Source organism: Ixodes scapularis, unplaced genomic scaffold, assembly GCF_016920785.2.
Source record: "Ixodes scapularis isolate PalLabHiFi unplaced genomic scaffold, ASM1692078v2 PGA_scaffold9__187_contigs__length_104089568, whole genome shotgun sequence".
Lineage (NCBI taxonomy): Eukaryota > Metazoa > Arthropoda > Arachnida > Ixodida > Ixodidae > Ixodes > Ixodes scapularis.
Window position 1 is genome coordinate 56,442,680 of NW_024609884.1, and position 13,231 is coordinate 56,455,910.

Consider the following 13,231-nt stretch of genomic DNA (forward strand, 5'->3'; position numbering starts at 1 on the left):
AAAAGGATCCGCGTGCCGTACGTTACTAGTGCGAGATCTACAGTTGCAAGTGTATGATACACACTCACGAGTAACAGCAGGTGCAACAGCACACCTGATGACGTCTGTGGATGGGGAAACCTTAGATAGTTTAACATGAACATATGTACAGACGCGCACGCCATCCCCGAAAGGAGCCAATTAAAAAATTCTGTTTGTCGTAGAACCCCCCCTCGCCCCGTAATTGCCTTCGGCGTTCAATGATGGACCTTGTCTGAGATCTGTGCAGAAGCCATGCATCTTTCACAGGTGCGGCTCTCTCGTAGGAAAACAATTGCTCTTTTGGCGGCTGTGCTCGGGTGCGCAAGCGGGAAGCACCGCGGCTGTCGAGGGTGCTGCGCATACGTGCCAAGTCTTCTCAACAATACCATCCGTAGAATGTGTTGTGTAAATATATATATATGTATATATTTATATAATAATATATATACATATATATATATATATATGCCTGAAAATGTATACGCATTTCTATAGCAACGAAGTTATGTATGTTATCACCGAAAGAGGTACATCGAAATAACACCACCGCGTAACAATCACAGCCGCTTTTCCGTTCGGCTCTTCTTCCCGACACGAGCGCGCACACTCGCCCAGGGACCAACGGCAATTCAATTTCCGTCGTAAAAAGGAACGCGCGACGGTTCACCGCGGTTGTTTCGAAAGCTGGGCAGATTCCTTGGCGGCAACAACACGTAAAATGACTAGCGCGCTCTACCCGAAGTCGGTAACGGCAACAGCCCAGCACGAGGAGACCTCGGTTCAAGGATACCGTACATGTCGAACCGTCGACTCATAAGCACCGAAGTTCGTCAGCTGTAAGCCCAGAGGCCAGCCCTGTGAACTCAAGCGCGTTTTGTTTGAGACTAGATTGTCTTTTCGAGGATGTCGTCTTCTGTACACTTGAGACGGCAGTTGAACAGCCCCACAGCGGAACGCAACTCCTACCGGGCCCGACGGCGAAACTCCGGGGACGGCGGACGCCTGGCTCGCGAGCACAGGCATTCAGACCGACTCGCTTGGTAAATGCACACAGAAAAAAACCCCATCGCCGCCGAAGAAGAGTTCTTGGTCGTTCGCGTGCCACCTGTCGCGGGATGACGCGGGTGGCCTCCAGCCCAGGCGAGACGGCGATGTCAACGTCCGCATTGGAACCAACACCGAAGCGGCAGCGGGTGCTGGTTCTGTCGATGGGGCTTCCGCCGCTTTATAGGAACTCAGTGGGGCAATGGTGCCACGGCCCCGAAGGGGATTCCCCGCGGTCCTGTGGTGGCAGCTCATCGCCAGACCTTGAGTTTGCGAAAGGAGATTTTGCGTAGCCGAGAGACGGCCGAGGGCGGCTCCTGCGTCTCGTCGTCGGAGAGTGTCTCGCCCTCGCTGTGCACTTGGCGTCGTCCCGAGCTCGCTGGCTCTTCGCAGATTTCCTGGCTCGGTCCGGGTTCTTGGCAGGCGACGGGCTCACTGTGTCGCAACGAAGAATCCGGAGACTGTTTGGGTGAGGGGCACGACTTGTCCCGTTCTGCAACAGAAGCGCCTGTGTTGACTATGACACCGCAAACAGAGTTGCAATGCTATTGCCACTCTATTTGCTGCGTCTCGTCGTCGCAGCTGCTTTTCACATGGCATTGCAAAGAATGTTGGGTTGTCAGCTCAAAACCAAAGCCATGTAAGCCGAAAAAAAAAACCCCAGTGTGAATAAGACATCTTTAAGACCCACAACAAACGAAAACAGTTCGATCGAATAATGTTAAGCGTAACTATTGCCTTGTCTTGCGAAGACAGGTGGTCGGATAAGCACCAATGCAAAAAAAAAAAAAAGGAAAAGAAAAAGTTGTGAGCCGCGTACCTTTGGATTTCATTGAGCTACGGAGTCGACTCAGCCGGTAGAAGCTGGAGCTTTTGGGGGCGTTTCCTCTTCGTTGTTCAAGCGTTACCTGGGAAAAGGATTGAAATAAGACTGAACCCCGGAGAAACACTCACACATGCACTCCTTCCTCGTGTACGGGCGGCGTATGGAAGGCGTTTAAAGGTTGGAATTTCTGCGAGACTAAAGCCTCCCCTCTCCCAGACGAACGAAGGAGGAAATTTATTTGACATGCGCGAAAGCAAATGATGGACAGGGGTGGACTTCGGGGCAGGCTTTCCTAAGCCTCCCAAAAACCAAGCGGCATTTTTTTTTTTTTTTTTTATGGAAGAAAGTACATACGCCAGCTTTCTTTAGCGAGATATGTTTAGTTTTTTGGTGAAATGGCAAATATTAGGTCAACAAAATTGATCTGGGCCACACAGTGCCCATGGCGTCACATCCGTCCGTGACGTCAAATCTCCCCGCGTTACGCCCGTGGTACGTCGCCCTATCGAGAATGACGTGTCCATGTACCTTCTGCGATCAGTTGAAAATTTGTTTTCGATCAACGCATTTGCAGCTTCTTGGAGGCCACAAAAACGGGGTTCATATTCGTTTCTATTTTTAATATTGAATGTGTGCCTTAGATGACCCACGACTTTAAATATATTTGGTACCGATAGTTTGAACGCCACGTGACCATGGAAAAGAGAGTGAACGCGACTGAAACCAGCTAATTTTCGATCGGTTGCTTTCGGGCGGAAAGAAAACGAATGTCGAGCTACAAATTGTGTTGTGAGTAGTCGGGCCCTTCTAGGTCACGTTCAAATAACAACCTCGGCGAGCATAACTACCTTCTTTAAAATTCTGGATCCTCTGCCTTCGGGAGAAGAGTAGGGGAGAGCGATATAATGAACGCGTAGAGAGAAACTGGGTAGGCATTTTTAGCCAGGATGAAAGCGGCAGTGTAGGTCAACCTTTAACTATAACTAAGCACTTCCATCACTAAATAGAAAAAAAAATATATATCGACAAAGAATTTTTTTACGTGAGTGTCAACGGCGAATGACGCTTCAGCAGAGTATGTCACCATTCCGCATACAGAATGGCGATATTTGTCTAAGCGACAAGCGCTATGCTTTTAGTGGCTTCAACCAACATATCTCGTAGTGTTGGACTGTTACCCAGTGCGGTTCAGAGACAGGACACGAGTGCTGCCTCAGCGTTTGGCTAGAACTCATGTTCATTCAGTGAGGACACGAGCTGCAGCCGATCGCTGGCGCAGCCCAATCTGCACTCCGTGCAGGGCTTTGCACGTGATGTATGTCCCAAGCGGACCTTCCGCTGTGAAACGAGCCGGTAAAATCGGCGCCTGCACATAGAAAGAAAACGAAAACTTTCACCGAACGTGCATTGAGCAGGTCAGGTTCTACCACGGGAAATTTCAAGACGCAACTCTTCCCTCAAAATATGAGAGCAAAACACTTGCCAAAGTCAGGGTTGGCGCATTCGCAGACGAGCGAGTTAGCGGCGCCATCATTGATCTCTATGTCTATTTGCTGGATTGCGTTTGACCAGCTCCACCTATGGACGGGAATGCGGCCACGGTCGATCTTTTTGGTAGAGTTATATCATCTCTAGCCATCATAGTAATATGGCGGACAGCGCAATGGCGGCAGGGCGCCATAAAATAGCCGTGGATCTAGTACACTGTACCGTGGGTGATATTTCGTGCTTGATTGAAGTTGTTCGACGAAGCAGAATCTTGAAACCCGGCGTGAAAGGTAGCCTCAACTTTGAGGACCCGGCGAAAGTTCTACGAAAGCGCAGCACCGGGGGGAAAGCAGCGCAGCTCGCATCGAAAGCAGACTCCGTACCGGCGTGCTTTCAATGCTTTTTTCGATGCGACTTTCTATGCATTTCCCCGGTGCTGCGATTTCGTGAAACTTTCCCCGGCCGGGTCCTCAAAGATTGGGCTACCGTTCACGCCGGGTTTCAAAAATATGTTTCGTCAAACAATTTTAATCAAGCGCGAAATATCACCCACGCTATTTTGATGGCAGCCTGCCACCACAACTGCAACAACGCTGTCTGCCATGGATGGATGATAGTAGCTGCAGCTGTATATTGGATAGAGGTAATATAACTCTACCAAAAAGATGGCCGCCAGTGGCCGCATTCGCGGAGCGGGCAAACGCGATCCAGCAATTGTAATAGAGATCAGTGGACGTCATCAGAGCCGTATATGTAGAGAGTTTGGTCAATGGAAGGCGCGGGCAGAGTCGGGGCGTACGGCAGACTCGGAAAGAGGGCTTGGCATGCTCTCTTGACCAACCAGAAGCCGAAAAGAATCCCCTAGCGGTGGTAGCGAGAAACAGTTCTGAGCCGATCGATCATCGAAGGCATCGAAGGTCTCTGTTCGTAAATGGTTTTAATAAGTGCGTAAGAGTGAAGTGTAGTAACTCTTTGTGGTTGAAAATAGGGTGCACGTGTTGTTTCATCATGATCATGCAGAAAGATGTAAGAAACGAATGCGCCGCTCAACTCTGTTTTGCGCGGACAGAGTGTGACCGCTCTGACGGCAGATTCCCGGAGCTCGGCGTTTGGCGTAAGGATTATGTCGATCTTTCCGCTAGTCGCACTTTTCCACCATCACTTTAGATGAGTGGGATTGAAACATCACGTGTACCATATTTTCAGCCATCGAGAGTTACTCCAATGCAGTTATCATGTTTGTTTCTCGCGACCACTGCCAGGGTATTATATCCGGCTTCTGGTTGGCCACATTCGAATCTCTGAAGACGCCCTGGAACACGCCCAGCCCGCTTTCGGCCAATGGCGCCGCTTCATTTGTCTCCTATACTTCCCAACGAATGGCCAAACTCTCTACATATACGGCTCTGGACGCCATTTACTTGAGGCGCCATCTCTCGACAGGCGCACTGAGCAGACGGCGCACACTGTTGGCAGCTGGCTGCGGCTATCGGGGAGTTAGCGTTACAAGCAAATAACGTAAGTATCCAACTGGTCGATCGGTGGCACGTGGCTTAGGGGTAGCGTTTGCAGTACAAGTTGGGAGGAGGGGACGAACGCGTTGTGATCGTCTGCGAGCGTCTCTTCAAAATCCCCCCCCCCTCCCCCCGCCCCAGAAAAAGAAAAAAAAAAAAAAAAAACCCTTTAAGTTTTGCGGGGCCTGTACATTTCCGCCTGCTCTTCTTTTCGCCTCGCGACAACTCAGCGCATGCGCCCTTGTGACCAATCGGCGCGAGAGGCGTCCTTCAAACTGCAAACGCTCCCAGCGGTTTAAGATTGACCCTCTCTACAATCTAGGCTCTTTAGCGTCGCTAACTCAGTCGTCTGCGATGCTGCGAACCTTAACTTCGGCTTTTTTTTTTTTGCTTTACATTTTTACAGGAAGAGAAGTGCCCCTTGAAATTTCACAGGGTAAAGCTGACCCGCTTTTACAGGAAGAGAAGTTGCCCTTAAAATTTCACAGGGTAAAGCTGACCCGCTCAGTCCACATTTTGTGAAAGTTTGACCTTTCTATGTGCAGGCGCCGATTTTTTTCGGCTCGTTTTACAGCGGAAGGCTCAATGGACCTTTTCCGAGACGCGTCTGAGCACGCGCAAGCGCCCGATGCCAAGCGGCGGAAATGGACTCGAAAAATCGAGGAAATTCGGAAGGAGGCTGTTGATCAGCGAGTAGAACACGTGATTGCAGCATATATATAATTGAGTTACACAAAAAAAGAAAGTGGACGGAAAGAAATACCCGATGCTCAGCTCAGAGAGCGAAGAAACTGGTAGCGTAGCTCCCATTATCGATTGGTAGCGCAGGTAGGCCACTTCCTCGATTTTTAGTTCATGCAGCCACCGCCTGGTGCCGTCGGTATGTGGAAAAGGTCCATTGGGACAGCCTACAGAGAACTCGGCACTACGTGAATCAATGCGACATGTGTAGCTTAGCAGCGGTCGGTGGCGGTTTGCACTCACTTCGTTCCTGTCCCTGAGCTCGAACAAGCCCTTGGCCGTCCACTGGGCCTGGACTTCGTAGACGTTCTCGTGGTCGTAGAGAACTCGGCGGTCGCGGTACGGCCCTCTTCGCCGCACCGACGAACCCAAGGGGGTGCTCTCGGTCGTAGTGGACGGGTACTCGACCTCTTCGACGAGTACAAAGTTGTTGGGGTCCTCCGCTCGCCTCGCCTTCACCAGAGCCTGCAAGACAGGCCACGGGCGTTCAACTTGCTCAGTGGTTCGGTAGCTCGATTCTTCGGTACTCTTTGCGGAGAAATGCGACCGCCAGGTTCTTCAGCAAACGTGGCTGCCATTTAGAGAAGCTTTAAACTGACCGTACAAAAGTGCAGACACTGTCTGGGGCCCTTGGATGACGGTGCTCATACAAAGACTGTCCGCAGACACCTTCAAAGTACTATGAAGCAATGGAGGCGCAGCTGTCATCATACGTGCAGTCTTTTGTATAGTGCGACCTTTAGGCGTGGTCAGGTTAGCTTACCCATTTATCCGCCTACGTGAGCTTATTTACGAAATAATTTGGCCAGTTTTGTCAAGCTTTCTACAGCTGGATGAACGACGGGGGCGGTTGACGAGGCCCTACTGTCCTTCAGACATGGCAAAGGCACAAGTAGCAACTGAAAGGAGAAGTCAAAATGACCGTTCAGCGATATATATATATATATATATATATATATATATATATATATATATATATATATATAAAAACGAATATGATTCAGAATGAGAAATATTTGACAGAGTAATGATTTTTAGTGTTTACTGAAGACGTCACACGTCAGAATGTATTAAACAATTATATACGCACTAGTTAAAAGATAGCTAATTATAGTGCCTTAAATAGATGTTCAGTATTTTTATAGCTTGTAATCACTGGTAATATTTCTGGCTGAAAAATTCGGTGGTCGCTCATATAGGAGAGCGAAAACTTTGATCTTTAGCAGGATTGGATAGTGTTAATTCAAAGTTACTTAAAATACCCCCCCCCCCCCCCCCCAAGTCTAGCCCTCTCTCATCTCAACGAAATTGTTCAAACAATCCATCCAAAATGCTAATCTGCCTTCAGACTGGACGGTAGAGAAGGTGGCGCCCATTTTGAAGGCTGGTGACAAACATTTCCCTTATAGTTATCGCCTATTTCAATAACTAACGTTCCTTGTAAGCTGATCGAACACGTTATTGACTCTCACCTTGTCAATTTTAGAATCTAACATCTTTTTTGGCCAAGGTTAACATGGTTTTCGAAAAAAAAATCATTTTCACGCGAAACGCAACTCGTATTATTCACCCATGATCTTCACCGCATTCCACCGAGGATCCCAAATGGACTGCATTTTTCTGGATTCCTCGAAAGCATTTGATACGTCTCTCACAAACATATGCTTCTGAAACTTTCACAGCTTAACACGGACGCTAGCGTTCTTGCATGGATTTAATATTTTCTATCCCATTGGTGACCATTTGTTATTGCTTATTGTCAATAATAGTAACTCTTCTGTCCCTGTTGCTTCCGGGGTTACCCAAGGATTTTGTTTTATGGCCGTTGCTTTTTTAACCTATGTTAACGACCTTCCAACAAATCTCCTCATCTATATGTATGTTCGCTGACGATTGTGTTATTCACCGTCAGACGCTACACCATCACGACTGAGATATACTTCAGTCCGATATCAACGCTGTCTTTCGGTGGTGCGTCTTAATGATGGTCTATGAAGCTCAAACCTAACAAATGCAAGTACATGCGTGTGTCTCACCAGTCGCTCAAAGGTCATCACTACTACCTCAATCAGGGCCATCTAGAGCTGGTAGCTTCATACAAATATCTAGGTGGGCATATAACTTCTCTACTTTAATGAAAAACCCATATTCAGTAAATAACCGATAATGCTAATTGCATGTTAAGTTACTTCAAACGTAACTTCTCCTTGGCACCTGTTTAACTCAAGTAAATTCTCTATAAAACCCTGATTCGTGCAAAGTTAGAATATTTATCTTCTGTCTGGGATCCCGGACAAACCACTCTCCTTCTTGCATTGGAAGGCATCCAAAAAAAACCTGCTCGCTTATTGTCACATACTACCACTGCACTACAAGCGTCACCGCTGTCCTACCCTGTCCCTACTTTCACCGAAAATTTGATCACCTCTCTATCGAAAAGTACCATCAGACAATTTCTGATGGGTTCATCAGGCTGATGGTCTGTCGTGTTTTGGGACATTGATGGTCTGATGGCTTGATGGCCTGATGGTTTGGTGGTGTGGTGGTGTGATGGTTTGATGGTATGTCGCATTTTGGGATATCTGACGGCCTAATGGTTTGATGGTCTGTTGGTCTAATGGTCGGTATAAATTTCTAACCACACATATGTACCGGCAGGAGACATAGATTGCATTACAGACAAATATTAACTTTATTTCCAAAATACCCGTGCAAACCTAAAAGCAAATTTTGTGTTTCGACTATGGCATGCTATTATTCCTATTTAGAAATCATTGTACGTACGTTTAACTATTAAACCGCAAAACAAAACGAAAAAGAAAATGCGCTTAATCCACTCGCTGCGATCGAGACTCCACAACGTGCACGTTCAGCGTCCTCCGTTGCGTTGCTATGTACACCCTGTCCCTATCGTTAATGCTGGGCATGATGGCGTCGTGCGACAGAGTGCCTCGTTGGCCGAGAATGCAGTAAGCCTAGTCTTACAGCATTCGAAGCTTTGTAAACGTTTCTTCTCGCGCCCATTTAGTTCACATTACACGTCCGTCTAGTAAATAAATATCCGATCAAGCAGAGCACGTTTGTTTTGGCACATTATCTGGCGCTTAGATCGTAAACACGATCTACGGGACATACAAAGGGACCAACAAACTCTTTCAGCAACACACCAGAACACAATTTAAAACAAAACTATTGTTAAAAAAACAAGCAAGCAATAAAAAGCATAATTGGGTCTGTAAGAAGGTGTCTCCGTGACCTTTCGAATATCATGGGACAATTTTTGAAGCGGATTATAATTTATAACGGATCGAACACTCCGTTATCGAGCTGTACCGCCCTCAGCTTTCCACAGCGGACGTAATTCACGCATGCGCTATGATGTGAGAATCTTGGCGCCCCCTCTCGGCCACTGCTGGAACGTCCCGAAGACGATGGTCAGGTTCTTTCCACCACCGAAAGATGTCATTAGAAGCTTCACCAGCCTTTTTGACGTTCTGATGGTCTATCAAGATATCCTGACGGTCTCACCCGGGCAACATCAAAACGTTTTGATAATCCATCAGCCACCACCAGAAGCGTTTGGCGGTCTTTGTGCTACCAACGGCAGCCTTTAGTGGTCCGTCAATCACAATCAAATGATGTTTTGATGATCCATCAGACACCGTCAAGTAAGCCTGTCGGACCGTCAAAGCGGTGTGATGGGCCATCAAGGAGGTCTGATGGGCCATCCAGAAATTTTGATGGGCCATCCAGAAATTTTGATGGACCATCAAAAATTTCTGGTGGCCTTTTTGATCCGGATTTCTTTATTTCACAAAATATATTTTCGTAATTCCACCCTACGCGACCAATTGATGACCGCTCCTGTTTATGTTTCCTTTCGTTTCGATCATCAGCCCAAGGTTGGCATCTCAAGTTCGATCACGACAACGTCTCTTGGTTTCATTCCTTGTATATATCAGGACTGGAACCACCTTCCGGGACGATTGCCACCACCACGGACTTGGAGTCCTTAGAACCACCATTAAAAATATTATTTTCGTTGAATCTGCCTAACCTGTAATTTTTATTTTTTTTTTAAATTTTTTTTCTGCTTTGTAATGTCCTCGGGCCTTGAGGGAACAGTAAAGAAATGGATGAGATTAAAACTGGTTAGTGGCAGCAACAGTAGCAGCAGCACGAATTGTTAGAGCTTGCTAGACACTGTTCAACCGCGTCAACGTTGAACTGTTTAACCAACAGTTGAACGTTTCATACAAATGCGTCGCAAATAAAGATCACCTTGATTGATAACCGCACAACGTCCACGAAAGCCATCTCTATTCCGTTCACTCCAAAAGGTGCCGCAGAAGCTATGTCATTGGTGGCGCTGATGTCGGCACGGCGTATCTACGTAGAGTAGCTGTATATGATCCGCTTGCTAGGCGTATCCTTAGACACTTCACCTCACGTTAATCTGGTTTCTGCCAACGCGCAGTGCTGGCACCTGGTGTCGCGGTATCGTTTGTTGACAGCGTGTTGGAAACCGCTTTGCTTGAGTCGCGGTATTTGCTTTCGCGAGTGGTCGCAATAGTGGCTTGCAGTACTCGGTAAATAAATAGACACTGAGAAGGCAGCAAATAAACCACACTGCGACCGAGGGAAGTACATTCACCGTCAGACAGGTAAGAAAAAAAAAAAGGAAAAAAAAAACTATACCTTTTTGATATGGTCTAAGTGTCAAGGCTACAAGCCTGAGTTAGTATAGCTTTGATTGGTGTTCACTTCCCGCTGCACACGCGTTCGTGCAGTCAGGCGCGATCAAACGTAAGAAGTGCGGGCTTGTTGTAGCCTTTGCGATTAATACATATTAAGGTGAGACCAAGTCTTAAAACGCTCGAAGCAAATACGTACCGTTTTGCTTGCGTGGCAGCTTTTTCCATCGGTTAGTTTAACAACGTTGGGTGCGTGTTTATTTTGTGCGTTGTTCTACATGAAGTCGTTGGATTCTGGAAAAGACGCATCTTCGCCTCCCTGCCTGCTAGCAGGACACAAACGTACTGACATTCAGACGACTAAAACTTCGCGAGGCGATTAGCTTCTGTTGCTATGGCAATCGCCATTTCGTACTTTAAAATCTTCGAAGCTTCGAAAGGGTCGTTCTGAACCAGCCACGCCAAGACAGCACCTCCTAGACAGCTTTAAAGCCTGCGCGTTACGTCACATGACGTCACGTCCGGGAGGCCGGCACGGGCACTGATTGGATGCGAGTGCCGCGTCAGAGTTTGCGTGGGACTATGATAGAAAACGAGCCCCACGCGAACACTGACGCGCCACTCGCATCCAATCAGCGCCCGTGCCGGCCTCCCGGACGGGACGTCATGTGACGTAACGCGCAGGCTTTGCTGTCTAGGAAGTGCTGGCCACGATCGTTATGGAGCTCTATCGTACTGAAAGCTTCCCCCGCCAATACAAGCGTCTATGGTGCTGTGTATGAAATCAGCGTATCAAGCATGCTTATCTTCACATATCTCTTGCAATTATAATTTTTTGCGTATTTTAAAACATGGAAGTTATTTTTCAATTGAACCCGTAAGTGTGACGTCACTCCTCCAAGCACATCGTTGAGGGGCATTGTTATGGATGGAAACATGGGACTGGATTTCGCTTCAAAAGAACGATCGGTCGAAAAACGGACGTGGTAATTTAAACGACAAAAAATATTAGATATAGGAAGCCGAGATTTTACACTTCCCACGAAAGAAGTTTGCCGAGAATAGGCTGTTCACAAAATGTTTGCGACGACAACTTCCGGTCCTCGAGGCGTCTCGAGATGCCTAGTGAAGACGACGAACGCATGACGAACGCATGACGAACGCACACAGAATGACTGAAGTATGCCGTCTGCAACCGTTGGAATCGTTTACACAATGATACGATTTTGATCTTGGAATTATTTGGAACATGGCAGGACTAAGGAAACTCACCAGGTTTATAAAAACGAATTGTATTTGCGTGCGATACGATAGTGTCTGACGAAAATCATCCTACGCATATATATCTGCTAAAAATACAGCGAGAAAAGTATCTGATCAGAACATGATATCAAAGCAGCGTCGGACTTTCTTTTTGACTTTTCAGTTGACGTGCATTGTAATGAGGGAGGAACTATTTTGACTCTAACATAAGCGGTTCGAGACCTCGAACTTTGTTTTTCAGGCTCCCAATATGGGTGCGTGTTTTGTACCTTATTGTAATCATCACACTGAGAAAAAATCCTACTTTGTCTTCAGATTTATTATTATTATTATTAAATATGATATAAGTACTTCATAAAAAACCGCCACAGCACTCATGCGCTGTCCAGATCTCCGCTCTTAAAGCAGCGTCACATCCTCATTGCTACTTACTTCTGTGTGCGCTCCGGTTGCTCAGGGGTGATTGTGCTCACGAAGTGTGACAAAGACTGTGGGAAATGCTTCAAATGAATTTATTTATTTGTAATGATTTTAATTATTATCGTTTATAATTACTTTTTTTCAGTGATTTACTGTGCTCCTATTCCAAATATTTTTAATACTCTTCACAGCCACTCTTCCTCTTCCTCTTCCACTCAAACATCAACACGAAGAGGAAATTTCACACACCATCCCACCCACCAAAAGCTCTTCCACAACACCAGATTGACACGAGCGATTTGTGCACCCAAGATATTGAACTGGTAGCAGCACGTGTCATGTTGACCGGACGGAGTTTGTGTGTGGCATCCATATATGTCCGTGCTGGAAAGAGTGGAATCAAGATTTCTGAAGTCGTAAAAGAAATTTGCCAGCGCTGTGAGGACCCAATCTTATTTTGCGGATATTGGAACGCACACCACAGCCTTTGGAGAGCTAGCAGAGAGGATACTCGTGGCCGGGCGTTGGCAAAATGCTTTGAAGAGTGCGACCTTGCTGTTGCAAACGACGGCAGTCCGACCTTTTTTCGTCCTCCTGATACGTATAGCGCCATCGACATCACTGCTCATTCCACAGACCTATGCGTAAATTGGACGAGAAACCCTGATACCATGAACAGCGACCATTACCCGATATTTTTAGATCTGCATGGATTCCGTGGAACTAAACAGCGTTTTCGCTATGTTACTCACTGGGATTCATTTCGAGCACATATGGAAAAAATCATCAGAACCCATATTACAAGCAGTCTTGACCAGCGCAAATCAGGCCACCATCAAGATAAAGCTCCCAGAGCACTACCCAGAGCCTGATCTCACGTTGCTCAATCTTTGTGCAGCAAGAAGACAGGCCCAACTAAAACTCCAAAGGAAGTATTCCAGCGCAAACAAAACCGATCTAAACAGAATCAATGCAGCAACAACACGATATGCGAAAAAAAAAACAATGCGTAAACACTGGGACGACAACTGTGCATCAGAAGATGCAAATAAACCTGGAACCCAAATTTGGCGAATCCTTGATGTTTTCATGGGCAAACGAGATCTCCACCTATCACACGCATCGATGGCGTTTCGTGTGGGCACGAGCCTAGAGGAGGCCGCAGAACAATTTGCAGACCAATTTTCTTTAATCGATAAGAAGACAGTCAGGACGTATGA

At 46.8% G+C, this 13,231-nt stretch overlaps 1 protein-coding gene across 1 annotated transcript in view; it reads right to left on the reverse strand.

Annotated features, from left to right (window-relative positions):
- Window positions 1-496: 496 nt before the first annotated feature.
- LOC8033259 overlaps window positions 497-13,231 on the reverse strand; it is a 958,536-nt gene continuing 945,801 nt past the window's right edge. The window contains exons 48-50 of the mRNA XM_042287366.1: window positions 5,878-6,099; window positions 1,886-1,973; window positions 497-1,558 (exon numbers count right to left, since the gene is read on the reverse strand). Of these exons, the coding sequence (XP_042143300.1) occupies window positions 1,317-1,558; window positions 1,886-1,973; window positions 5,878-6,099 (552 nt within the window). The 3' untranslated portion in view covers window positions 497-1,316. The remainder of the gene's footprint in view (window positions 1,559-1,885; window positions 1,974-5,877; window positions 6,100-13,231) is intronic.